General features: G+C 38.9%; 1 protein-coding gene across 3 annotated transcripts; it reads right to left on the reverse strand.

Annotated features, from left to right (window-relative positions):
* On the reverse strand, positions 1–27,749 carry LOC124632226 (protein sprouty). Of its 3 annotated transcripts, XM_047166981.1 has the most exons (3): positions 27,605–27,749; positions 12,613–12,641; positions 1–1,171 (listed from the first exon to the last, which is right to left on the reverse strand). In XM_047166981.1, the coding sequence occupies exon 3, from the start codon at positions 1,112–1,114 to the stop codon at positions 473–475; it is 642 nt and encodes a 213-aa protein (XP_047022937.1). In that variant the 5' UTR covers positions 1,115–1,171; positions 12,613–12,641; positions 27,605–27,749; the 3' UTR covers positions 1–472. The 3 variants fall into 3 exon arrangements, with proteins under 3 accessions (XP_047022937.1, XP_047022936.1, XP_047022938.1); XM_047166980.1 differs by lacking the exons at positions 12,613–12,641; positions 27,605–27,749 and adding an exon at positions 4,130–4,383; XM_047166982.1 differs by lacking the exons at positions 12,613–12,641; positions 27,605–27,749 and adding an exon at positions 3,801–4,123.
* Between the last annotated feature and the right edge of the window lie 225 nt (positions 27,750–27,974).

Below are 27,974 nucleotides of genomic sequence, written 5' to 3' on the forward strand. Positions count from 1 at the left end.
TGTAGTAAACATTCGTATTTATAATATAATGTTGTCGTTTTATTTACAAATAAATACAAATTCAGTTAATAAATAAATGGTAAATTATCTACATCTTAATAAGTATGTTTTATATCTCATTTCTTAATCTTCTCTGGATTTTTGTGGAATCCAAAATACTAACGTTAACGTTTTCTTATGACACGTTACGGTCTCAAGAAAATTTGAGACTTTCGACGTTCGGGCGACACGTTCACGTACATTCACACTATACGACTATATTTACAAGGTACTCGTAGACGATTCACTCAGTGAGCGGGGCGCTCGTCCGACGCCGGCCCCGCGTCACCACACACCACTCGCACCAGGCACAGCGATCACTGAGTCCACCCCCGCGCGGTCCGAAGCTCTCCGCTCGCAAATAAATATTTGTACAACGCGGTCGCGCCGCTCGACTCGGCGCTTCGGAGGGCGCGGGCGGCGCGCGGCGGGACTAGATAATACTGGAGAGCCGCGGAGGGGGCTCGGGGCAGCGGCAGCCGGAGCGGCGGCAGCGCGCGTACAGCGCCGCGCCCGCCGCCGCGCACCCGCGCAGCGGCCAGTACAGCCACAGGCACGGCAGTGGCACCGCCAGCGCGGCCACGCACGCCAGCCGCGGCCCGCACGCGCACGGCTCGCCTGCCTCCTCCTCGCCGCTCCCGCAGTGGTAGAACAGCGCCTTCACGCAGCACATGCACGACGCGTAGTCGACGCACGCCTCGGCGCTGCACAGGCACGAGCCGCACAGCCAGCGAGACGGCAGTGGGCGAGGGCGCGCGCACTGCTCGCAGCGGCAGCGGCCGCACGTTTCGCACAGTATCGAGTCGGCCGAGAGGGCGCCGGCGCGCCGCTTGTCGGCCGCGGCGGCCGGCTGCGTCGTCACCGGCTTGAGCGGCTGATGCGCGGCCGTGTGGGGAGGCACGGGCACGGCGTGTGCTCGCCGTGGAGCCTCCACGTAGGCGTTCCGCTCGCGCTCGGCCTCTGGTCGCGGCCGCAGCAGCGACACGGTGGGCTGGCGCGCGCCCGTCGGCCTGTGGACGCGCGCCGCCGGCTTGGGCGGCCGGGGCGGCGCCGCCGGCCCGCCATACTCATCCATCGAGTACGGCTAACGGCTCTCCGGGCCGTCGCCTTCCTGTTCCCTCATCGTCCCCACCTGCAGATACAATAAACATTCACATTTAATAAAAAATCACAACTCTAGACATAAAACTAGACAACTAAATCATCTTAACAGTTCTCACTTTCATCCACATCCATAACTTAGTAAGCTATGAAGTCCAATGACTTAAAACTTATATGCAACTCCTGCCTGCTTCGTGACTGAATCTTTAGTAACGATATAGGAAAAAGATGTCAAATCCTGAATCTTTTTACCATTGCTTGCCGAAGAAGAATTAATTCTTAGACCGGTGTTGAGATTATAGAAAAAAAAAGCCAGAATCGTATATACTGGATACATCATACATCATTAGATATGCAATAATAGATACGTTTAAAATGTACGATCTGTGTTTGACTATTTGATTTACGCGTATGTTTTTTTGCTTAGGTCTGAAAGAAGATACATCGTACATTATTCTAATATGTATCAAAAAACGGCAAAAATGCATCGTATGTCTTGAGCAACATTCGAAATCTGGTTAGTCAAAAGTGCGTAGGTGGCTATGTTGCAAAACCGCTTTTAGTTGGTTCTTCATTTCTAATTCACTATTGGTCTTCTAAATTCCCGCACGCGGTTCCAATTTAAAAGTTATTATTTTTTATTAAACGGTTAAATATGGATATAAGGACTGCTCAATATTGTATCTAAGGACCTCCATTTCGACTTCGAAGTCTCTAAGTTTTTGAATGATAACGAATTGAAAGCAATGTCCTGAAACTTTTATTTCAAATGCATTGGATCATTCCTGTGAAAAGTAATATGCATCTTTTGGACACCTACCACGAGCGAGTATAATAATTATCGCGTGAGCTGCTTGTGTCTAACAAACTTCATCTCATAAGAGGTTAAATTTCTCCATTCAATAGGATCTCTCGCATTGAGACTATTCATTTTGGAAAGTTAGTGCTACTTCGTTGGTATAATGGTTCCTTTAATAGTTTTATCATCTGTGAGAGGGATTTCTACAGTTAGAACTAGCAATTTCAGTTATGCTGTGGTCAGCATGGATTAAACTTTACTGTTATCTTCTTTTCCTTAATGCATATTTGGGCAAAAATACTGGTTATACTAGCTTGAGTCCGAAATGTATTCAGTACTATACCTATTAGGCGAATTTTATACTTTCTTAGGTTCTCCAGACAGTTGGCGCCTTTTTAGAAAACTTTTTAAATTGGCATGTGAATTAATCCATTAATTTCATCTTATTTATTTGTGTATCGCCATCACAGGCTTCGTCGGCTAAATTATTCTCTCAAAATGCAATGTTCCTTATGTTATATCCCAGCTCATAAACTTTTTTCTTCAATACTAAAGATTGAACATGTTTTAAGTTTCTTCTTGAACTACGTATGAGCACGTGTTCGGGTCCCCACCCGCCATTACTACATTAAATTGCTTCGTTAATTACGACGATGTAATGCATATCATTATCAATATTTTCTGACCTATTACATAGGCTCAATCAAAGACCATTCTTGAAATCTTGTCTATGTTTGACATTGCTTTTTTCAAGGAATGTGATATTCTGGAAGTTGAATAAAATCATAGCTTCCATTGGAATACCACTGAACTTCTTAGGAAATAGTTGTTTTAGATTACTTGTTTGTTTGAATAAGTACGTTACTTTATTAGATGATATCACGTACCCATATATCAGTTTATTAAAGTCTGAAGAATAGATAACATTATTTCAAGTAAAAAAATAGAAAGGTGTTGTGCCAGTTTTAAGTTTGTTAGTACAATAATTGCGGTGGAGAACTGTGTGTACACAAGTATGTCTTACGTTAAGAAAAACATACGTGTATACATTGTTGTAATCTTGATGAATGTGATGCTACTCATATTCAGATACAAATCATGTGTAAACTGTTATGACCTTTCTGTTGAATTCATTAGTCGATTCTATCCCATTCTCTCGAGCTTCGTAAGAAGTTAACTCAAACGTCTAACTAGATTTACGTATAACTATCCGTTACATTACAAATAATATTCTTATTTTGTTTTGTCTAAATATACTTCTTATCTGCAGAGTTCGTTACAAGATATTAACAGTTTATGTGACCATTGTTTACAATTTATTCTTTATCTGCGTCCACAGTTATCTACTCCCTGTCGAAATTCGTCTCTCTGTTGCTATAATAATGCGGTTATATATTCATTCTTGCTATTGGTGCGTGTTTAATCAAATTATTTGTCTTTAATACCTACTTATGTAATTACTTTTTGGCTTAGAGGACTCTATAACGTTTGTTACACTCATGAAGTTGTGGAGTACTATTTGATAGGGTTTTTTGTTCAGTATAAATTACAAACGCCGTATAAATAGATTTGAATCATACAATAAATGAAAGCATTATTATTAACTCGTTTGTTGAGAACGTTCTCGCTATGAGCGCTGATCGCTGCACGTGTGCCGGTCGCCAGGCGGCGGAGCGAGGCGTCGCCTCTCGTCATTCATGTTAGCTTGATTTCTTCACAATCCAAGTAATTACTACCTACGCATGACTACGTGATCTACATGCAAAAAGCAGCTAGTCGAATCCAGCGCGAGTGTTGTGTCCGAACAGACAGTTTGGACGGTGGGCGAGAAGTCCCACGTCCGGACACCGTTTGTACTTACGAAGCAGACATTCCACGGTCACACGTCTCCTACACACATCGCTCCACACACAAGGGCACTCGGGCCTAGCGGCCCAACACACAACACTGAGGCTACTTGTCGCCTAGCGATCAAGTGGTCGTGCCGCACCGAAACCGCGCCGGTAGATTCACTGACACACAAAAATACGGCAGAACCACCAAATTTCGGCCGCGCAAATCCACGGGAAGGTTCATGAGACCGGCGCGGTCCGGAGCGGCACCTGGCGCGGGCGGGGGGCGGCCCACGCACCGGCCTCGATTCTCGTCCGCCAGCCGCGCGGTTATCACTGCAATATGGCCGCTACTCACTTCCTCGCTGAAGTTCTTCGTTGATTTCTACTCCTAATCTCGACGACGGCGTTTTTTGTAACCGTTCCGAACTCGTGCGGATTCACTGCACTTATTCTTATACACATTTTAATGGAAAACCGGGAGCGCTAGGGCTACGCTCCGACGAAACGACCGTTCCGTTCGATGGTACATTCCGCACTGGCGTCGGCCGCGGGTGCGGGTCGGCGGGAGAGGCCGCCCTCCCTTCGCCGCGCAACATACCGCCCGCGCCTCGCCTTTTTATGAATGGAAGGCGGCCATACTGAATGAACCGCGTACACGGAGCGGTTGGCCGCTATTTTCGCGGGCGAGAGCGACGTTAGGGGTCCGGGGGGCGGAGGCCGGAAGCGGGCTGCGAGCGCTCGCGGTGCCAAATTTTGCGGCGCGGGCGGCGGCAGCGGATGTGCTCGTTTACCAAGCTTCCGGCGAGATCCCCCCGCGCAGCCGCATCCGGGAATTGGGTTTCCGGTCGGCGAGAGTCGCAGCACCGGGATACCACCCACATTTGTCTTGCAACTGCACCGTACATTCAGTTGTAGAAATCTGCGACCCTAATTTCCAATATTGAAGCCAAAACAACATGCAAATTACATTAAATGCTGTATAACGTTACGTAAAAGCCTAATGAATACGCGCAACAATATTTTTATTTATACAGAAGCAAACATCATTAGCATTCTATTTCAGATTAACGATGTTTTGAAATTCATGGGCACGTAACGTCTCCATTCACTACTATATTTTGGTAAGCGCGTGGTCGAGAGACGCGCCGCCGACGACGACGACGGCATCTGTTATCGCGAGCGGTAATTTTCGCAAGGTTGCAGCGACAATAAGGCGCGTTGTGCACGCCGCGTCTCTGTGTCAAGGACATGCGATAACGCAGCGCCACACCGCCACGGATGTCACATTACAACCTCACTGCCACCGGTGTCACTACTAACAACCACTTATATTTTACTAATCTTACAACATCTACGACGTCAAAATACTACCCATTGATAAAATTATGTTTGTCTCGTATTAATTCTCAAAACTTCGTTAACCGATTTCAATATCACCACCAATAACTGTTCAAAACTCGTGCTTAACTTTTCCAACGTAATAAGCCTAAATGAATTATGCTTTTACTTCGATTCAATATAACACATTTTCATTGATATCTATGTAAAGGAAGAGATCTGTAATAAAATACTGTTCTCTATAACTTCTGGCACCTCAAGGTTTACTGAGCTAAAGATCCATTAAGGTTATTTAAGCTCACGAGTGTACCGAGCAGGGGTCAAACGCTCCTCTTTAACATCTATGGGGTACCTATTCAATGGAGGTTATGAATAAACAAAAAAGTTTTGACTCTGATCGTCAACTTGCATTACTTAATAACTAAATTAGAACAAAAGAAGGCAAAGTTACTGCGGCGTTGAATGGATGGGACGAAAGAATGGCTATAGGTACCTTTACAAAAAAGATTTCTTTACCTGAGACTACATTTGGTTCAGATTCTATTGTTGCATCTGTTGCTTGGGCCTAACGCTTAGGGTCTACACTCGATTCAAAGAATTTTACTGACCAGCTGAACTAACGTCAAACAAAATTAAACAATTTTTTTTTGAAACCATTGTATGCAAAAAAGATAAATCGCACTGGCTTACATTTAGTTCTCGCGGACGTTCATGTTTCGTATGTATTAGTATCTCAAATACTTCAATTTTATTTGAACTTTAATTTCATCATAATCATAAAGTCTTCAGGATAGTTATTCTAAGTGTGTGCTTTTTCATCATGATTACTTACATAAATTATTGAAAGTTTGGAACGCTACCATATGTAAAAATATACTCTGAGTGTGATGTTTTAACTCTAACATTGAAACCTAGCATCACTTACTCCTAAAAAAATGGTGTCTTCTTAAAAACGTGTCAAACGTCTGTTTAACTTTTTCACAATTACAACATTGTGTGCGTGGTTCGACGTATTATTTTGTACATTCGACTTTAATTAATTGCAAGCAGCATTCTTTTTTGAATACATAAGTTACGAAAAGCGATGCCAATCATGGAACAATGACAATGGGTGGCCTAAATAGGTATACATCGTTAGTGAAAACGATACCATTCCCTTCCAAGCTGTATGCTGTATGGCCATACTTCATGGAATGTAATAGTCCACCCACTATTCTGGGGCCTCGTCCAGACAATGGGGTTAATAAGAAATCAGTTTTCGCCGTACATAGCTCTTGTTACCCTTTGTTATATTTCTATAGGTCGTAAGTACATTAACTGAACACCTCTTCAAGATATCATACCAGGATGTTATGTTATCGTATTGATATTGATTTTCTGTGTTGCACGTCCATTTTCTTTCCAAAATTCCGTGCTAATAATAGTTGTTACTTGAATCATTATATGGATAAAAGTGTTCTCATGGTAGAGTAGGCGGTGTAATCGTTGGCCCAGTCGATAGAAATCAGGTTTCGTTTGTTATTCTGAAGGCGGTGCGAGTCGAGTCGAAGCGGAAGCCGCGTTCGCCTCCGCCCGCACTTTCCATCCGCCATTGCTTGCACCTATGCAGCTAAATTGGTCCCATCTGTTTTATAACTATGAAACTACGTTTTTGTTTTAAGAATAAAAATACTCTGTTGAAAATTTTGAAGCATTTTTTGGATTTCATCGATGTTTATTACAATGATCCCGTATAATAGGTAAACATTCATAAGTGTTAGGTAAACAGTAGGATTTATTTTCCATCCGGTGACGTCATTCGTTATCTACATTGTCAATTGTTTCTCAAATACAATTAATCTACTTTGAACTTCCTGCTACAATCGAATGACGTTATCTCATTTTCTTTATATTCAAAAAGTCCAGTTATTTCACATTCTGATGTATTACAGATAAGAAGTATATACGAAATTATATAAAATTAGGCCCTTTTGACAATAATCAGAACCATACAGCATTGACAGTAAAGGTAGTGAAACATTGGCAACTGGGCTCTGGAGGTCACGTCATGTCAAATACTGGTACTCAGCTGCATAAGATTTGACTGAAAGCTGACCCCAATAAATGCATCATTCTGAAGAAGAGATGAATCTCTTACTCAAAATACCTACAAACATTATGAAATAACGAGTCTAGTTACGTAATGAAGATAAATTGTATTGTTTTCAACATAAAAATTATCTTTTGCGAGTTTAAGAGCTGATAAATGGTTTATTTAAATATGTTATTTGTCTATATGTATTATCGTTGTGTATGGTTGAATCGTTTGATAATATTGGAGTACTAACGCCGTGGACGCGTTGAAAATAATACCGGATGTTTGTCACAGATAAAAGAAACGTGAATGAGAGCGTTGCGACTAATGTCGGTGCGATCCGCGCATATTTTGCGTCCGTTCGACTCGGGTCGTCGCGCTTAAAACATATTTTCTTAACCCTCGTCGATTTTTTTCGGCTGACTAAAGTCTTTTGCAAAGACGGGCATGTTCCTTCCCTACGAAGTTCATACATCCAAATAGGGATGTGAAAAAATAATCGATTATGGAAATAATCGATTTAAAATCGATTTTTTTTTAAGTAAAAATCGATTTTGATGCGTATTTTTATTTATATGAATAATCGATTAATAATCGATTTTTTTTAAATAATTCAGTCTATTATTACCGATTTTTCATCTGCAACATTCAGTTTGGTCTTCTGGCCCGGGACGCAAACTACCAAAGAATACTATCTCTATGATGATCATATTAACGCCATCTATGTATCTATGACGGCATTCCTTCTGTACCTTTAAGACAGTTTAGTTGATTTATTTAATCAAACATTCACTAGATGAAGTCAATGAACTATACTATTTTACCGACATTTGGTTGATAAGTATGTCATTCATTATTCGTTAGTGAAACTCCGTAAAACGAAAGCTTTTCGCGACTAACAGTTTTGAGTGTTATAAAGTGTTATTAAAAGTCTGGTCAACAATTTCTACGCCTAAAAACAAAAACAAAATTAAATTTAACAAATATTTTAAAAAACCGTACCCAACGAATTCAAATTTAAATGTTTTTCACATAAATCAACAAAATTTAATTTTTCAAATATTAAAAAAAAAAAACTAAAAATCCATAGCCATATATCCATAGTTCAAATTAAAATGCTTTTCACAAAAATTCACAAAATTAAATTATTTTTAATTTATAAATCAATTGATATACTATTTTTGGGACTCATTGTGAAAATAATTGATAAATTAGGAAAAAAATCGATTAATATAAAAAAATCGATTATTTTCTTATGAAAAATCGATTGTTAATTAATCGATTTTTCATAGTGATAAATTAATCGATTAATAAAAAATCGATTTTTTATGTTAAATGTCACATCCCTACATCCAAACCTAAGCTTACCTAAATCCTTGATAGTTAATAAGTTCTTTTATTTTCTCTTCATTTAAATAAATGATTTAATATCTGGATTCGTTGTAAAAGTAGTTAAAACGAAAAGTTGTAAAGCAACGCTTTGATTTTTCTTCTCCTGCAATGCATGAAGATAACAACATACGTTTACATAGTTGTTTGAATTTTACTAGCATACAATTCTGTGATGAAGCTTGGAAGCAATATGTCATTCGAGTAGGTATACTGCGTGCGTATTATTGCATCCCACCTACACAATAAATGTGTACGAATAGTAGAATCGTAATTATTTTCTGTCTTGTCTTAACTATATTTTGATATGTACTTGGCTTACATGATAATGGTCAGATAAACTTGTGCCTGGGCACATGTTTTAACCGCAATATTTTAAATGAGTTGACCAATATGATCTGACTATTACGTAATAACAAAAGCTAGAATGAAGGATCTCGTATCGTTGAATGGTCGAGTATCGCGCACGACCCAGTCCATTCATGGCATACACTCATCGTCGGTGACCTTAGCCGTTCCTATCCCATGCGGTTATTTAATACATACGGCAAACGATAATTTACATAGTGCATAAACTTCTGTACAATTTATGCAGGTATTACATTTGCGTAAGGCAACATACTGACGTGCAACATTGAAATAGTGAATTACTAAAAGTAGGTAGAAGTGAAGTAGTCAATAATATTCGTTGCCGTGTAATTAAGACGATGAAACATTATTCTTGCGATTCGTTCAGTGTTTCACTAAACGGTGTATGAGTAATTAAAAATGGCTACATCTATGTTTGTGTATCAAAGATGGTATTCGGTGTATTCTTGTTTTAATTGAAGGCAATTATATAAATTCCACGTAGCGGTCGGGTGAGGGCGTGCAAGTGAGGTGTGGGGCGGAGGGGGGGCAGCCGGAGCGGACGAGGCGGTCGACCTTCCGTGAGGCCGTCCGTCCGCGTCGTCGTCCGCCGGCCCTCCGTGCCACTCCGCTGCTTGCCATCGCGACGACTATTACAGCTCCCGGCGAACGAGCGCAGGAAGCCACACCACTTCACTCGGCCCGCATGCCAAACTAACAGTGACGTACCGAATTGAAGACACGCTTGTGACCATTTAAATCACATTTCCTTTTTACATCATCTTTCCTTATGGGTGTACCCACACCATTTGAAAGATGGTCACTGAAACTTGGTACATTCAGTGGCATGTCATTCCCGTTTCTTCTTCATTTTGTGTAATAATAGGATTGTCTTCATATTCTTTGTGAAGGACTATAAACTTATTACTACAATTTGAACAACCGTAAATATGGAAGAAAAGTGTCAGAGTCTATTTGTATTCGGAAGGGTTTATTAAAACATTCTTGCTATTTTAGATTGGCGTTTAACAAAGACGCACGGCCACGGCATAAGCAACCTTCCTTTACACCTCACGTTGAAAAATCGGTGTCAACGGATTATAAATCGTATTTACAGCTATGAATTCTTTGTTCACAGTAAAATGGGCAGGATATCACTTTTTGTTATGGCCCTCTACAATTTTAAGTTAGTTTTCTACATTCTAAAACTCGTGATTAGAAAATACCAAAGTAATGACGTGCGCGGCCAGAATGGACAATGTTCACTCGAAAAGCAAAAGTAGCTGTGACAGAGAGCGAGTGGAGCGTCCACAGCACGCAGTAGGGCCAATGACATCACTTTCCACCTTGAATATGCCTTAACTATCATCGCTGCGTCATTTCATAATACTCTTTATGACTCACGAAATAGATCACAAAGTCGTTTCCAACCTAAATATTTTTGCTCCATTACTCCCATCGGCGGATACATGTACCATTATTTCTACAGTCCTATCTGTCCAAGTTGAAAAATTAAAATACTAGTATGTAGCTTGTAATGGCTTTACATTGCTCATTGGTTACTTTGAAATGTTAAGAAAATTGTCGCCATTGTTCGTTCTATTTATGTAAGTTGTATATCCGCTTTAGATTTTTGACTACCTTTGTCAAAAAACTTTCACGGTAGTACCGTCGGTTACAAGTTTGACTTTTCTTCGTCATTTATTGACCTTCTGTTCGGTTGTTGTTTCTGAGGTCTTTTAGATCATTCCTAAATTCCCATGAATCTACCTATAATTTGGAGCATTTTATTTTTAATGGGGCGTTTAGGTTCCCGTTTCATAATTTCTCTGATAATAGTGGAACCACTTCAGAATCCATGGTAGCGATTTTGCGAAATCTGCTTTTTGTTCTGTTCCCACAGTCGAGATAATGTTCCGATAAACAATAATACGTAATTGATTCACAATATTTTAATATTGTACCTACTAATTGTTGTGGTCGTCGAAGATAATGCGCCTTATCGTTCCGAATTTTGCGTATTTGTTATTTAGTTGTTTTGCAAATTTTCATCAAGACAGTATTATTCGTTAGAATGTTAAGTATGAGAAAATGAACTAGTATATCTTTCCTCAGTGATTTCGCTTTAGTTTTATCAAGTATTTGAGCTTATTTATTTCTTAATAAGTCTACTTTTAGAGTCTCTTTAATCATCTCTTCAGGAATCTCCTTCTATCTTACCTAGATCCTTGTCAACTGTTAAGGTTCCCCATTGTCACTGAGTTCCTAACTCTACTGCATAGACTTAGCTTCATATCCCAATGATATTGAAGATTTTGGTGGTTCAAATCGATCGTTGGCATTAATAAAAAAAACCCTAATCCTGCTCTTAGCTGGTGGTAGACAGTGGTAAGTGGTGGTAACTAGCGATGCTGTACGGAGGTGTCATGATTTACACCTTGGCGGCGTTGCGGCTAGGTGCGGCGCCGTGGGCGAACGGGCCAGCCTCTGCCCACGCGCCTCCCGCGCTCGAGCGTCGAGCAACGTCGCCGCAAATTCCGAGCCCACCACTTCTCTGCGTCCCACACCTGTGCTGTTAAGGTCTAAATCCAATGAAGATATTATCGTCAGTAGTTCATATGCTGAATGTTTTATTATCTCTCAGAAGAATCTCTTAGAATTATCCTTAGCACTTTCATTTGTTTATGATTTCAAATATAATTTAACTATGTAAATTGAATTTTTCAGGTCTAGAGTTCACATGGCAGATATCAGGTAATTGACAATTTCACATAGCACAAGTTCGTTGCTTAGTTGCATTTTTGATGGCTTTTAAGTTCACCTATCCGCTACTTATGTTATTCAGGCTACATATTTTAGAATTTAGCCTTAAAAATTGCTTTCTTTTCTGCCTTATTGCTTGCTTTATCTCTGCTTATTTGTATGCTTGATGCTTGATTTGCTGTGCTTTCCTGGTATTATTGACATATGTTGACGCTAAAACCAGGCACCCTAAACAGGTATGAATCTAGCGGCTATAGAAGACGAATTCTTATCCTAGAATTCCCAAAGTGCTTATAGTACAAAAAATAAAGATGGCAAACTTTTCCTGTTTTGTTTGATGTTCCTGTATTTTCTTTCAACGATTTTTTAATATTTTTTTCCTTGTCCATTAGGAATTATAAGATGCAAAAATGATGCGCATATAAATCTGCACCGGTCAAATAATAAACTGTTCTAAACCGTGATAGCGGTTTTCCTTGTCAGTGGACTTGGTCCTTAACAAACAACAGAACATACTCCCATATGACATATTCGTTGCCACCCGACTTTGTTTTCTGTCATCCTTTAGCAATAACCGTTTCTGATTGTAGCAAAACCGGTTTTTGGCAGTAGATAGCTTTTCTATTAGATTTGGCTAAATTCATAGTAATGTTCTATCGCAATTCACCTGTTACATTTATTTATAGGTAAGTTGCCACTTTCATCTTACATGAAAATGAAATACTTTGTGCTTATAGGACATTGGATGGATTGCCATTTAAAGAAAGTTGATTAAAATCATGTTTCAAACCAAAATACCGTTCCTACTTAAACAACTAGAATAGTTTAGTATTCAATTTCATCCAGGGTAGGGTGCATATAAGCCTAAATATGTGTTTCTATAATTTCGTGCTGTAAAGTAAAATTACTATAAGGTACCTACTCACCTACATTCTTGTGGGCATGGATTCAGCATCTGTGAAAAAGTAAATGTGTGTTAACGAGTAACAAGTTATAATTTTTTACCTACATGAATAAAAATTAGTAAAAATGGCGCCCAAACCGATTGCCAGGCACGAAAACTGTTCTATAAGGAAATCAGCCGGAATCAGCAGACCATATAGAAGTACATAAGTATTTGTGCAGTCATAGGAGCACTCTATATTCCCTCGTTCTCATATTCCGATGGGATGGCATTCGGCTCAACCGGAGAGAGATCAGGCGCAGGACTTATATATACGTGCTTTCCAAGGCACGAGTGTATCACCAGAAACTTTCAAACTCCAAGTTGCTTGGTTCACTCTATTTAAGCTTTTAAGTCAATGGAACAGCGTCTAAAGTCGTAGTCACTGTTCACATGAGAACAGCGCAAGAGTGAAGCCACTATGTATTTTGAGGAAAAAATTAAAGACTTAGAATACGGACAAGAAAAACGTCCATTTGATATAAAATATTCATCATGAATGAATAAACAATTCCACGTTCATAGCGTTAATCAATGAGTTGCATGCAGGCAAGAGTCCGAGTCGATGTCGAGCTCATTGATCGATCGACTCGATACAGCTCACTACAGACGCGCGTCGTCTGTATACATTGCTCACAAGCAAACAAAACCGGATGGTGCACACACGCGTGGATGTCGCTGTGTGCGTGCGTGCGCGAAGGATTTCCTACCGCCCCGCGCCCGCGCCCGCGTCCCGCCACAGACCTGTTGCGCTGCTACCGGAGTTACGCCGCATAGTTACCAGACTTGATATGCCTGCTCCGCGCCGTATCGAGTCAGCGCCGAGCCCACGCACACCACGACACACCGTTCGAACACTTAATTATCATGGCGCAGCACTCGTGAAATTGCTGTGCATCTCGCCTGGTCTCATCGACATCTTTTATTAATCTGATATCTTCCATTACCGGTTGCACTGAAGTAAAACATCTAACCCGTTCGATTTATAGCCCCTCTTATGGATGCAGCCGGATACATGACATCATGTGATGCTAATTCACTCAGACGGCGCTATCATTTAGTATTATAAATCTTCTAAGGAATCGATAGTTTTATTACAGTTCCTTAACGAACGTTAATAATGAAAATATTTAGCTAACTTATTTAGTGAACGGTACCTATGGGTTCGGTTTCTTTCAGTGTTGAAGTGTTTTGAAAATAATCGTAGGGTTAAGTTTACTTAGCTTTCTGTTTGAATTAACCATTGGTAAAGCATGTATATAGTTACATTAGTACCAGGAATAACGCTTCCAATATTGTAATGTAAAGCTTCTTATGCATACCATCGTTTAAAATCACGTTGCACGTATTAATTAAACATAAACGCTAATGACTATCTTCAAATAAAAAAGTTTTATCGATAAACAATGAAATTAACATAGAGAAAGCAAAGATATTCGCGGAGCCATTAGCATAATTCTCATTTTAGGATGCGATATACCAAACTTCAAGCCTATTAGACACACTTTTGTCTTGAGAATCAAACAATTTTTGTTAATGCCAACGCTTATTTCCCAAACAGATTTTACAACAAGGACCGTCAGTGTGGTTGGTTGACGGTTGTGGACTGTACATTTAAGAGAAAAACGATGGCCGCAAGCTAAGCACAGTGAAAAAACAGGTAGCGCCGTTCCACCGTATCGATCTTTAAGTTATTTTTCTTATTTATCTTTTTTATCTGGAGCTCCGCTCCGCGTCTTGGACCCGAACGGAAGTTGTAACGATTTTTAATCGTAGCAAGTATCTCGGCTGGCCGGTTCGTATAGCCGCTTTGGACAAGAGTTTATATTATATATTTTTTGTAAACAACCACCGGAAACGGGCTAGAGAACGCACTGCTCTGGAACACATATCTTCCATTATGTCTGTCTCTCGGTTCTCAGTAATAATGATAAGGGTTACAGATAAGACCCAATGTTAAAGCAAGATCTACGACATTTGGTTTCATTTAAGAATAGAGGGGAAAAAACTTACAGCATATTGTACTTAATTAAAAGATTCAGTGTGCGTTTACCTAACTTCGTTACGAGACATCCCTCCGGACAGTTAAAACGGTCAAAGATGCAATGTCAGTAGCTGACCCCGTATAAGACCGACTGTAAATTGCGACGATGTATTTTTATAACATTTTTCTGCCAATAGCGAAGCGTGGGCGCGTGATAATGGTCCGAAATATCCACGTTCTCAACGCCCACCCGGACAATCGAGAATATTACTCTACAGATACATAATTCTTAACCAAACTGGTGTCCGCTAGACGTAGGTTCAACCAAGTTAGAACTCTATATGTTCAAATTTAGATTCGTTCCATTAGAAAACTGGAAATTATTTTAGAAAGTACAAGTTTGTTACTCTGGAAATGACCAATTAATACTCACAAGAGAGCTGTTGGTAATTGCTTACTTTGGATTCAAGCCGACTTCCATCGGAAATGTGGACAATTACGTATTACGTACGTAAATGTTCTACAGTTCCATGCTACAATATATAAGAAAAATAGTAAATGTCAGTATTAATAATAAACAAAAGTTTTTAGTATATAAAGTTAAACAGGAGTTGCTCTTGCGCAGTTCCCTATCAAAGCTTACCTGAAGGTCGCAATGGGCAGCACAACGTACAGATTGTTTGGATTACTGTCAATAAAAACTTCAAGGATGTTGGTATGATAATGTAAGCAATCAAAGTTGACTTTTGTAATGAGTTATACATCTGTACATAACTACTTATATGATTATCTACCTTGTAAGTTGGACTCGCGATCGAAAATATAAAGCTTTTCACTAACATAGGCAGTTGCTATTACAGTTCAGCCGCTCCTAAAGTTATAAGGAACTGCGTATGCATACATCGTCTAACTTACTGAAAGATTGGCTGTCAAGATGAAGATTTCCGTACGTTGTCGCTGAGCGGCGCGGGCGCCGCCGTTGAGTATTTATATCCCTTTGAAGCAGCCGCTTCTTCTGTTTTATCTGTTAAAGTTTACTTAATCTAAAGTAACTACTTTCTGTTTCAAATATTTATTGCCGTCAAACCTTTTTAAATTAACGTTAACGAATCGGTTTAAATTCCTATATCAGTGTGTTATTTCAATAATGAAGTGAAGAAGTTTTAAACTTCGTTCAATTTGCTGTTACGTCTAATTGTACATAGTCTACTAACTAAATACTCTTCAAATGATTGCTGTATGTAAATGAATTAAATCTTTAAGCCTCTGTGATTAGGGTCTCCACGCGTAAAGTAACTTTCAAAAATTGATTACTTACATTAATTGCTTAAAGAAACACAAAACTGGGGTTATCTACTTATCACCAAGTTATGCTAGGTAGTACTCATAACATATATTTGAACATCCTCTTATCATTTATCATGTTGACTGAGCGAAATTATAATATTGAACCATTAAGGTTGTGGCAACGGATGTCGAAAGTTGTTCAGGATCTGAGTGCTATTCACCCGGTTTCGATTTTATAACTAATCTGTGGTTATTAAATCTCATTTTATAGTATACCTATTTACCAAAATGAATAATTATCGTTATTTTGATTATAGCTAGTGAAACGTTTATAGACGCCATATTGCTAGTTATTCTAGATTGCAGCTCTTTTATCTATCTACTTAGTGAGTTTATATTCCAAGGCATCTGATCAGCTGATGCATTAATTTCATCATTGCATGGACTGTTAGGGAATAATCGATAATAATCGCCTATTTTACATTTTAACAGTCGCTTGTTGATGTGATCCACCTAAGTGTGGTTGTATTTTCTGTGATATTTCCAACAATCCTGCTGTTATAAATACGGTTAACGAACTAATATAAGTCTTATGAGTTGAGCGTTAGGAACGCGACGCGAGCCATTCGATATTCAGTGGAGGTAAGTGTAGAATGTCTTCTACACATCGACATCCCGGCAACGGAGCGGTCGCCGAAGAACCAGTTTCATTTAATCATCATAATTGCGTCCTCCGTTAAGCCTATCCCGTGCTCGAGTGTGGTACAGACGAGAGCACACATGTAGCGCTCAGCATTACGCTATTCAGCTCCATTTGAAACTTTATGAAACATCTTTGTGAGATCCAGATTGTTATCATTATTCGGTTGTTTTTATAACCCAAGACATGAATGAAGCATTCTGAACTCAAAAAGATAAAACGGATTATGAATCGAAATTAAACATCGCAGTTGAATAATATGCCAATATTTGTATTTATCTACACGGCTAGCTGTTAAGAATTACGTTATTTTTATATTAATAATTTTGCTAAATTCTCAAGCATAAAGTCAGTCGTTATTGGTCGATTTGATAAGGTGACACAATGTGTTATCTGTGTACGCTACACGAGAACGAGAAAAAATATTTAGTCAAATTCTATCAAGGCCATGCCTTACACGGAACTCTCGATTCTACTGTAAGTTTTTGATATATTCGATACGCGCCAAGTTGGACAATGTCAGATAAGTTAGTGAGGACATTTAAAGGGTATTTGCTACTTTTGAGTCTAGTAGATACCTAAAGTTATAATTGGAGCAGTATAAAATGTATCTATTTACGAACATGTCCAACCTACGTACTGGAACTCATTATTTTAGCTTTAATAAGCTCCAGGACGTTGCGAGTTTTAAAGTGAATTTATTTTCTAGTATAGTCAGGTCTCCGAAGCTTAGAGCACATTGGCTATAGTCCGTGAAAAAGGGGTTTGAGTGAGTTTTGTTCCCAGAGGAAGTCACGACATAATATGCTTCGTGTTGTTTCCCGCTGCGAGCTTGGTTTCTTATAAACTCTGATGAAATACCTACATCTTCTATTTATTCCATATTTACCTTCGTGTTATATCAACCTGGGACACAGCTAGATCTAAGCAGCCCATTTTATTTAGAACTATAAAGTTACATTCTCATACCGTGTTTTCATTACAGTGACCATAACATTATTTGAAGTGGTCTCGTTCGTTCGTTCGTTACACTCATTGCATGTTCGTGTTTCCTAGTTATGACGTAAAATAGCTTTTGGTAATTCCGCTAGCCCTCGTAGAGGCGTAGTGTCGAACAGGCGGCGCAGTAAACAGGAAGCGGTGTCGGCTAAGCGAGTGTTGGCAACTCTTCAACGACCACGTGGTACGCTGACGACGCATTGCTCACTCGCACTTTGACAAACATTACGATGATTATACACATTTTACTCAAATGTTTTCCATATTTATACGTAAATATTACCCTACACAAATAAACAGCCATCAATAATACAAGCACGAGAGCAAAGTAGTAAAAAACGTAGAATATAACATTTATAGCGATGTTACAGTCACTAGATTGTGAACTTCTGTAAATTCAGTATGTAAGTTTAAATGCAATTTTACTATTAATAGACGCCGGTCTTGACCGGTACTAGTGACGGTATATTTCAATAATAGCTACATGTGTAATCTGGTATTCTCTTAAGAACGTTTTCGTGCACCGAAAAAATGCGACAAAAACTAGCGCGTTCCGTCCGCGGGCCACATGGTCAGGGTTGGAACAAAAGGCGCGTCAGAATATGCGCTACAGATGTGCTATGTGGTCCACATGTCACGAACAATGCCTGCCTTCATCGGGCGCGAGACATTACACTCGTTAGCAAGCCACTAATAATTCGATATGCTTCTACAATAAATCTTGATAATAATAGCTTAGGTTTTAATCTATAAAAGTTCGAAATGATCTAATAAAAGTAAAAAGTAGTCCCTAGCTACTTTTTCATAATTTTCCCTGTGATAGTGAAGACTCAGACCGCAAATAAGTTGCTTTGTTGCATTAAATTAATAAATTAACCAAAGCTTATTGAAATAATGCCTCTATTATTGAACTTTAATAAAATGTATAATTAATTATAGCGGATGAACTCTTAATTAAGTGCGTATTTTGTATTAAATAATGTTTAAAGCTATTCAAAGATGGATTATTACCCAAAGTAGATATTTATAAATATTCTATGGAACATCAAATTAATTCGAACTACTAAATATTAATTAACACTTCGCAATTTACATTTCTAACTCATCGCTGACTGTTAAAACAGACTTAACATTGATGACTGAGCGCCGCGGACCCGCGGTATGTTCTATACACGTAGCACGTCAGAGTTTTAGATGTTGTTGCTTGTGGGCTAGTAAAAAAATATAAAATGTAACTAGGTAGGTAGGTACATTGTTTATTGAGGCACAGATAATGAGTGCGACTCAGTTTGTCAAATACAATGATCACTATGAATGAATTAGTGAATGACAGTTCGGCCATGTTTGTTTACGCGTGCGCAGCACATCGCGCGGTCGGCTGAAGTCGGGTGCGCTCGCCATCGCTCGCCGACTCGAAATAGCATGGCACCAACACCGAAGAGTGCGGTCGACGACCCTGCGCCCTGCCACACCGAAATTATTGGAACTATACTGCGATTCAATCCTTTCTCTGATTATGATACAGGTCACTAATGCTTTCGGATACCAGGCTTGCTTCCTGTTGCATCTCTATAATTTATTGAACTATAAACACACAAGTTTGATGTTCATGTTTTTAAACAATAATAGTAACGTTTGGTGCGCATAACTTAGTTATAAGCATTATTATTTAATCGTCTTGATAACACATTAATTATAAATCCTATCTAGTGAAATAAACTTAAAGAAATAAACTGCCAATTGTAGCGCCATCTGGAGGCGTTCTATCGAATGTGGGTGTAGTAACTGTTAAAGTAGCATTAATTTGTTTATTATTATTGCTTTTAAACGATTTCCTAATTAATGTATTATGAATTGCAATACTGATGTTTTCCTGGAATATCTTACTTCGATTTCTATAGATAATAATACTTCTTGTATTATTAAAATTATTATCGTTACATACCACTCGTTTAATTCCTATTCTGAAATTGATATCGTCTGACGATGATTGACATTTGGACTATTGTTTATTGTATGAATGTTACATACATTACCTCTGTCACGTACACTCACTATTTTGAGTTCTAAAAATATCCAGCAGAGATCTATTTAGCGTTTTGTTAATAGATATCGGAAATGCAACAATCGCATGGAGTTTATTGTCTGTTTCTGTTGGGAGTTAATAAAATCTGTATTATGATTAGATTAGACTTCTATTGTAACTGAAAGGTTTCACGAATGTGTCAGCGCGCTTATTAACTTAAACGTTGTCAAATAATTAGTACCTCATGTCTCCTTTCAAGTATGCATCTGCCATTACAAATTAATCTTTGCAATAAATGATGCGTTCGGCGATGTATGACTACATAATAGTTTCGTTAAGAATAATAGTGGTCTGGTAAGTAGGTGGCGCCAGGTATTTCAATTTTCAAATCAAAATTATTATCCATATTTAATGTTCTAAAAATCTTCATTTCTATTTAATTTATTTCTCTATTACTAGTTGTATCAGTCGTTAAAATCCAATTTAAAAATTCGAAATTAATACAAATATTAAAACGAGTCTTCTCGTCTGATGTGCAAATACCAAAGCACACGCGTTTGTTAGACACAACTATTACGCGTGAATATTAATCCGTAAGTCAAACACTGACTGTAGAAACTATTTTACACAGCGGTCATGGCATCTAATAAGTCTGGTAACTAAAATCAAAAGCTGATCCAAACTTCCAAGAATTCATAATAACGTGATGATGTACATTTCTCGGAAAATATGAGCGGTACACGTTGTAAGCACAATTTGGTTTTTAATAACGACTTTACGCTGTATTTGTTTGCACGTTTTTGCTAAGATAGTGTCTCGATCGTTTGTTAAAGATAACATAAGTATCTAGCTATGCCATCTGCTATGATTTTACACTGCTAAACTAGTAAGAAAATGTAAAAATATAGATATAACTTGCTTCTAATTAATCTCAGTGGTCAGTGGTCTAAGATGCTCTACTGTTCAGAATGTTGTTGATGCTTTCCTAAAGTATTTTGGGCAACGGTAGTCATTTACATAAATGACATGTTAAAAAGTATAATTAAGGAAGATATAGCACTCTAGTCCAGTTTAAGAAATTCCCAATATTCTCAGAAATTGAGATTCTTCTCATATCGCTCAATTCTCCCGAACGTCTACATATTTACGTTGAATTAATCTTACGGGAATCACATACAGACCAACATTCCTACGTCTGTGGCTTTTCCCTGTATGACTCCATCTCAGATGCATATTCAAGCAGTTATATCATAAGACATTCCTGTTTCCGGCGCCTAGTGATTACCACATGGCGCATTTCTTCGAGTTTTCATATGATACTTATAACGTTTCCGGCACGAGCTAACATTTTATTCTTAGTAGACACCAATAGCTTCACACGCGACTCTCAGCTTTAGGACCACAAAAATAAAGGACATTTTAATTCCTTAAAAGTGTATCGGAAATAGTTCGGGCATGGTATGCTTTGGGAGTGACTGTATTAATTTATCGATAAACAGATAAAAGTGATGTAATCTAGTTAAAAACGGATTGGGTTTATTTTTCAGAATTTGGTGTGACTGTTGGTCCTTGCCACCTGCATTTATGGGCTAATACAATATCTTTACATTCAATAATTCCTACATTTGGAATCTAAAATCTCTAATTCCTTCAATAAATCGTGATTTATCATACAAAAAATTTTTTATGAAAGATAAATAAGTATATAAGTTGCGATTTTAAAATAAAACGCGCAATAAGTCTAGATCTTAAACAGTTATACAAGCGTGTGTAGTCTATTAATGTCTAGAATAAAGCTAGGTGCCCGCTGATCTGGACTAGATCGATGACTTGGCGCATATTTCCGTATCGACCTTTCAAGCGTCTCGCGCCTGTCTATCCGTCTCAAAGTATTTTTGTACTGAAGTTTATGTATTGCCGTTTATTTATTTAACATTTTATTTGTATTTTTTCAATTTATTCAATCTCTGCTCTTTTTTTAAATAATTTAATAATAATTACCTTGGAAGGTAAAGCTGGAGAGAAGACTTGGATAGCTTCACCGTCACAAAAAGCGACTGACAGTGAGCAAGGCTATGGTGGAGGCCTTTGCCCAACATTGGATAGCAAAATAAAATCGTAATGATATAAATTAAACGCTTGGATGACAAGGGTTACTTAAATTCTGTTACAGAAACTTAATTCATATACATATAATATGTTCCATGAACAGACGAATTATATTATCTAACAGAAATGAAGAATTTAATTATTTAAGTGCCATTGCACATTCGTGTGTAGATGATAAACGGAATAATCTCCGTGGGTCGCAGGCGCACCCACTGATACCCACACCACAGCGCTTGGACCAGCGTATCCCTATTCAGAGAATGTGGCTCCACCTACAGCGGTTGCACAACCATTGATATTCAATCCACAGGTAATCTCACGATAACTGTCGCACAATGGACTGACGGCACTATTGATTATATATGTTATGGACCAAGTGATAAATTGAGCAGTATACATAATGCCCGGTCATTATGAAAAATGCCCAATATGAGAGCGCAATTTGATAATAATTATTCAAATAATCAAATTGACCGGGCACTATACATATTGCCCGTGACCTTTTGGGCAAAGTAATACAAGCAAAGTAATAACATATTTATATTCATTTTTTTATTGTTATTGCCATTTAATTTAAAATAAACTAAATATTAAACCACTTAAATAATCAGCCTCATGATTTGGATTAATTATGAAGGACTTCTGCCTTAAAAATCCACTAGTTTTTGCATTTGAAAGTTAAGGAAAGTCATATTTAAAGGGTGCTTATTAAACAGGCTCCTTTTTAATATAATTATTCGCCCCGAATAATGTATGTTGCCTTCTAAATTACTAAGTCAGCCACAATTAACGAGCATCTAAATAATACTATCTCAGCCACTCGTTATCTTCTAAGTAAACCGCTCTAAATACAACTCCGCATGATGGTTATTTTTTAGCATCTAAATTTGTAGCATGCATTCTAACAGTAAACTTCTAAAATACTATTAAATGACATCATAAAATTTATTTATTTAGCTTCTAATTTTTTAACTCAGTACGTTTAAAATGTAAGCAAGCAACATGCAGCAAGCATGGCTTCTGTCACGGCTCCGGTGCTGCGGGGCTCCGGCGGTCCCATGCGAGCTTATCGTCGCAGATGGTTTTCACGCTCACCGTCGCAGCTTCGGCTTGCTGGCCGGCTCTGCCGGCCAGCCTCAGCCGCGTCGGCGAGCGTTAAAACTACCTGCGCCTCAGCTCGCAGGCCGCCTCGCCCCTCCACACTTACGCGGTTTTGAATTGCACTCTAGGGGTAGGACAGACAAGACTACGTGGAGTCGGTTTTGCAGCGATACGTTTTCGTCACATCATCCTCCGAGCCTTTTTCCCAAACTATGTTGGGGTCGGCTTCCAGTCTAACCGGATGTAGCTGAGTACCAGTGCTTTACAAGGAGCGACTGCCTATCTGACCTCCTCAACCCAGTTACCCGGGCAACCGTTACGTGGGATACGTTTTCGTCACTAACTTCAATTTTTTGCTTTATTATCAAATTGCCCAACTGTCATGTAGCAATATAATAATGCCCGTGCAATGTGATAAATAATGAAGTTAAGATAGTTATTAATCACTTGGCCCGATAAAGCTAGACATTATTCATAATGCTCGGGCATTATTAATAATGCCCGAATTAATCACATGGTCCATAACATATACATTGATTAATTTCTGGAAGTTTCCTAGTTTTGCATAACGAGATGCACGAGAGTTACCGCTGTTCTCCTTTTATGGTGACATATAGTAACGTTGTGATCCCCGATTTTTATGAAATTGAGAAAAGGGAGTTGTAACGTAAAATATTCAGTATCTTCAGTATTATGTGTCATGTTAGATAGTAGTAGCGCCAATATTGCTTATGAATTACTACATAACCCAAAAACAATAGGACTGAAGTAGGATTTCTCGACATCCGAATCCATAAAGTTGTTGCCTCAACACCCAGAAATATCCACAAATGCATAAAAGTAAAACAAATAGTTAACTCACTAACAATGTACTTCATCATATCAGTATCGCCATAAATTAAAGACGGTTTAATCGGAGAACATGATATACAACCACCATTTTGTTTCTGTTTCCCGCCCATTTTAGTAAGAGGGCCATCTGTGTTAAAGTTTCCTAAGCACCTATACCTAACGTAATAATAATATGGGGACTTGATTATTAAAACCAGTCGTGGGTAGCATGCTATTCAGTGCGCCTACGTATTATCTGTTCTGCCTCCAATTTGGTCGTATCGTTTCGCAACGCCACACAATCCATGCCTGGCTGTTGGTACCAAATTCTTAACCCACAGAGTAACCCGTGGGCAGGTGGAAAGTGGACCGAGCCGATACTCGACTGTTATGCAACACATCAATATGGCATGCACCTTATTGGATGCGAAAGTTGACGGCACCGTCCTTCACAAGGCGATGGCATTTAGTTCAGCTCGGAAAACCGTAAACCTAGTAATTGTTTCTTACTTTTTGTTCTGTCTTTTAAGATTGCATATCCGCGATTTGCAACTGGTATTTACATCGTATCATATTCTTAAAATGTGTAATGATCTTCTGAGTGTTCCGTAAAAACATGAAAAGTTTTAAGTGATTCTTATAGATTGACTGGCAGGTAGAGCCTACTGCTACTAGTCGTCTGTTGTCTTAGTTCCTCATATGGAGTAACTCCCGCCTAATGGTTTGCATGTACACCAGGTGCAATCATTCCACGCCCATTGGTATATGTGCGACCAACATTTAGATGTTCTAGAATAATCTACCCAGCCCACACTCACCAACTCCGAGCATAGGGCCTTCATCGTGCGCCACCTACATGGCTTAACCCAACCTACCTTCATCTGGACGGCATACAATAGGAAAACTATTGACCATGTCTATGTTGACTATAAAATGCTAAAATTATACTTGATGACTTAATTTTAGTAAGGTCCATGCTATTTAAAAGGCCAGGTATCCTTCATTTGTCGTGTGGTCCACGCCTACCAAGTCATTAGTAGTCTCAACTAATGTTATACTTCACAAAAATGAGAATAACGATTTGTTTACTCCTCGGTATGTTTATTTCGTTTGCGGTTTTGCCGTAAACAGTGCAACCTACGCTAAATCTTTATGTGCTCCTTTTCATTAGGTAGGTATCAACAGTCAACGTTTGAAATGATTGTCAATAACTTTAAAAAAGCCTATTAGTTGCACCATTTTTCATTCGAAAACGTATTTTATTATTTGAACGTAGCTATCATTGCCTTTGTGAATCGGACATAACAAATTAATATTGCCTACCTAGAAATAAAGTTGGGTTTCATATTAAAATTCTGGGAAGCTGAAATGCAGTCCGAATTTTATTTTTCCCTGCAACGAGTATCACTGAGGAACTAATTAAGGCTTAAGTGAATACTGCGTATTCAAAGGATTGTCCATCATTGGCATAGGTATGCATACGTTATTATCGCATCGTTTTGAATTATTATGTCATGGTCTTTAATGGGTTTCCAACTAACTATTGATTCTTGTATTAGTAGGAGATTTATTAACTGTCGTTACCTAATGATCAGTTAGCCTAACTAAAGAAAAAGAAGAAAGGGTTAATGTTCACAATTAAATCTATACTAATATTATAAAGCTGAAGAGTTTGTTTGTTTGTTTAAACGCGCTAATCTCAGGAACTACTGGTCCGATTTGAAAAATTCTTTCAGTGTTAGATAGCCCATTTATCGAGGAAGGCTATAGGCTACTTTTTATCCCGGTACGGGAAGTAGTTCCCACGGGATGCGGGTGAAACCGGTGGCAGAAGCTAGTTATTAATAATGAGGTAGTTAAGAAGTAGGTAGCTATCAATATATGAATAGAACATAAACAAATATTATGTAATGTTCTATACAGAATTACAGACACACAATAAATTGAGTCCTTGTTGGTGCAGATAACGCATCTCGGAGCTTCTAGTTAAATGACGAGACATCGTTTAATTTTTCTGCGAGAGCTCGCATGCGTGATCTTAATTTGGTTGATGAAACCAATAGAAAGTGTATGCTAGAAGTTATTTATTTATTAACCTAGGTACCCATAAAAATAATTTTCATTAATTCTGTCAATTTTGTCGCTTTCATGATTATGTAGCTAATGTGAAACAAGATTGAGTGCGAAATTGATCGCTGTTTTGGAAGAAGCTAAAATTTTTGTAAATTATGGCAAAACACTGATCCGTTTTCAAACTTGTGAAGTAAACAAATACAAATTAAATAGAAGTTTCGAGGCTGTTTCGTATGATAGGTAAATCGACGGCTCCTAAGTATACTGAGTCAACTAACAAATTTTGCGAATTGCACTTTTTTGTGTATTAACACAAATAACAATAACAATATTGTAAATACACAAAAAAGTGCAATTCGCAAAATTTGTTAGTTGACTCAGTATACGTAGGAGCCGTCGAAATGTGCGTTCTAGAGTGGAGTACATCCACCGGGACGCATTTAAAAGTCGTGAATGATGTATTGCGAACGATATGGTGCGTTGAGTTCAGTTCAGAGTGCAGGAGGCGAGTTGGGGCACTTCCTGCGGTTGCGTGACACGCGCCCCCCTTATCGTGTTCATTGATAGATTTATCTGGACGAGGTCGAGTTGTCCGCTCCTCGATCCGCACAGCGCACTAGTCACGCGCGCACTCTCGCGCAAAACATCACGTAGCAATCGCCTCTGCGAACAATCCTATGCACTATCTTGCGAACATACAGCGCCTAAAATTAATTATTATCTGATCAACATCAGTCATTCAACAGAAACAATCTGTCCTAAAAGGAATGATTTATAAATGGAAATCCGACGCAGCCACAAACAGTGGACTGTTGTCATTCAGCGAAATCAGTTTCCGCGAAATGGACCTCCCCAGTTGGACAGCGACGAACGATGTCATGCTGCATCCAACATCAACATTATGTAGGTACTACCAAAAACTACTTAAAAATAAATGCATCTGAATATGTTCGGATGTATGTCAGTATCCATATTAATTTTTGTACAATGAACTCTTTGTCGTCGTTTCAAATTTCAGCTCTAGTGGGTTTTTTACAATTCACTAAAAATTATCTTTGAGCAAAAAAACAAGACTGGCGCCACGTTGATAACCAACCGAGTTTTTTAAAAGCCCGTCGTATTGGCTTTTAAGAGAGATAACGTTACTTCTTTTAGAGCAACTGTATCTCGCTGGAAGCCCTTAAAACGATTCTTATCGCTGAAACTGTATCCGTATAGCAGATTTTTTTGTTATGCCCATTTGGCACGTGTTTTGTTGTATTGTTTGAAAGCCGGGTGTCGTAAGATCGTTGGTTTTGACATAATAGTGACGTGTTCGTACCTAGAAACGATGAAAGAGGAGAACCGCTTCCTGTATTCATGGAGTAGGTGTAGGGTATCGGCACAACGTCGCCGGCGCTGTCTACCGGCCTGTACTTACACCAACCTGCGTGCAACGGGACACCGCTATTGCGAACGTAACGACGACTGACGACTTACAATTTCCTGCCAATGTATTCTTTGCGTCTTTATAGAAATAGGTATACAAGGCTTAAATACCGCTTCAGTACCTTATGTGCAATTGAATACTATGGACTTGTATGCAGAAAGGCGTTAAGGCTAAGTTTTTGACATCAATGAAAACTCGGACTAGGTACAATGGTACAAGAGACAAAATACGAGTACATCACCCAATTAAATATCATCTTAACAAACAGTTATATATCTAATAAATTATCTCCAATTAGTGAATCGTCAGTCATCGTATGTTTTGCGTCCAAGATACGTTTGAAAGTGATAATTTTAATGAATGAATCCAAAGCACATTTGTTCAAGGTCGGTGTTCGGGACGTGTTTTTAAAGAGTGGTATAAATAGATGACGCACCGAGAGAAGATCCGGTGTGTATGCTGGTGGTAAGCAGTGGCACGGTTTGTTCGTGTGCGGAGTGTCACTCGCGGTGCGCGGGCGCCTGCGCCGCGTGGAGCGCGCGGGCGTTCGGCGGCCGACTGTTTCAGCGAGCAAACACTCAACGCTCCCCATTCATTCGCACGTATGAATGAACGACGTTTAGCACGTGGCCGAAAAATTAAACTGAAACTGTCGTCTAGCAGGACGGTAATACAGAAAATTGCAGCCGACCTTGCGGCTAGACCGTTCAACAGACTCCATTCAGTAATTCTCACGAGCTCGCGTAAAATGTCCACGGTAAACTTATTTAAACTCGAGGAATGTTGTTGTAATGAGTCGTTATTAT

Source organism: Helicoverpa zea, chromosome 8 (assembly GCF_022581195.2).
Source record: "Helicoverpa zea isolate HzStark_Cry1AcR chromosome 8, ilHelZeax1.1, whole genome shotgun sequence".
Taxonomy (NCBI): domain Eukaryota; kingdom Metazoa; phylum Arthropoda; class Insecta; order Lepidoptera; family Noctuidae; genus Helicoverpa; species Helicoverpa zea.

Excerpts from the sequence above, each read along its gene's own strand:
- LOC124632226 (XM_047166981.1), bottom strand. The coding sequence starts at position 1,114 with ATGGATGAGTATGGCGGGCCGGCGGCGCCGCCCCGGCCGCCCAAGCCG.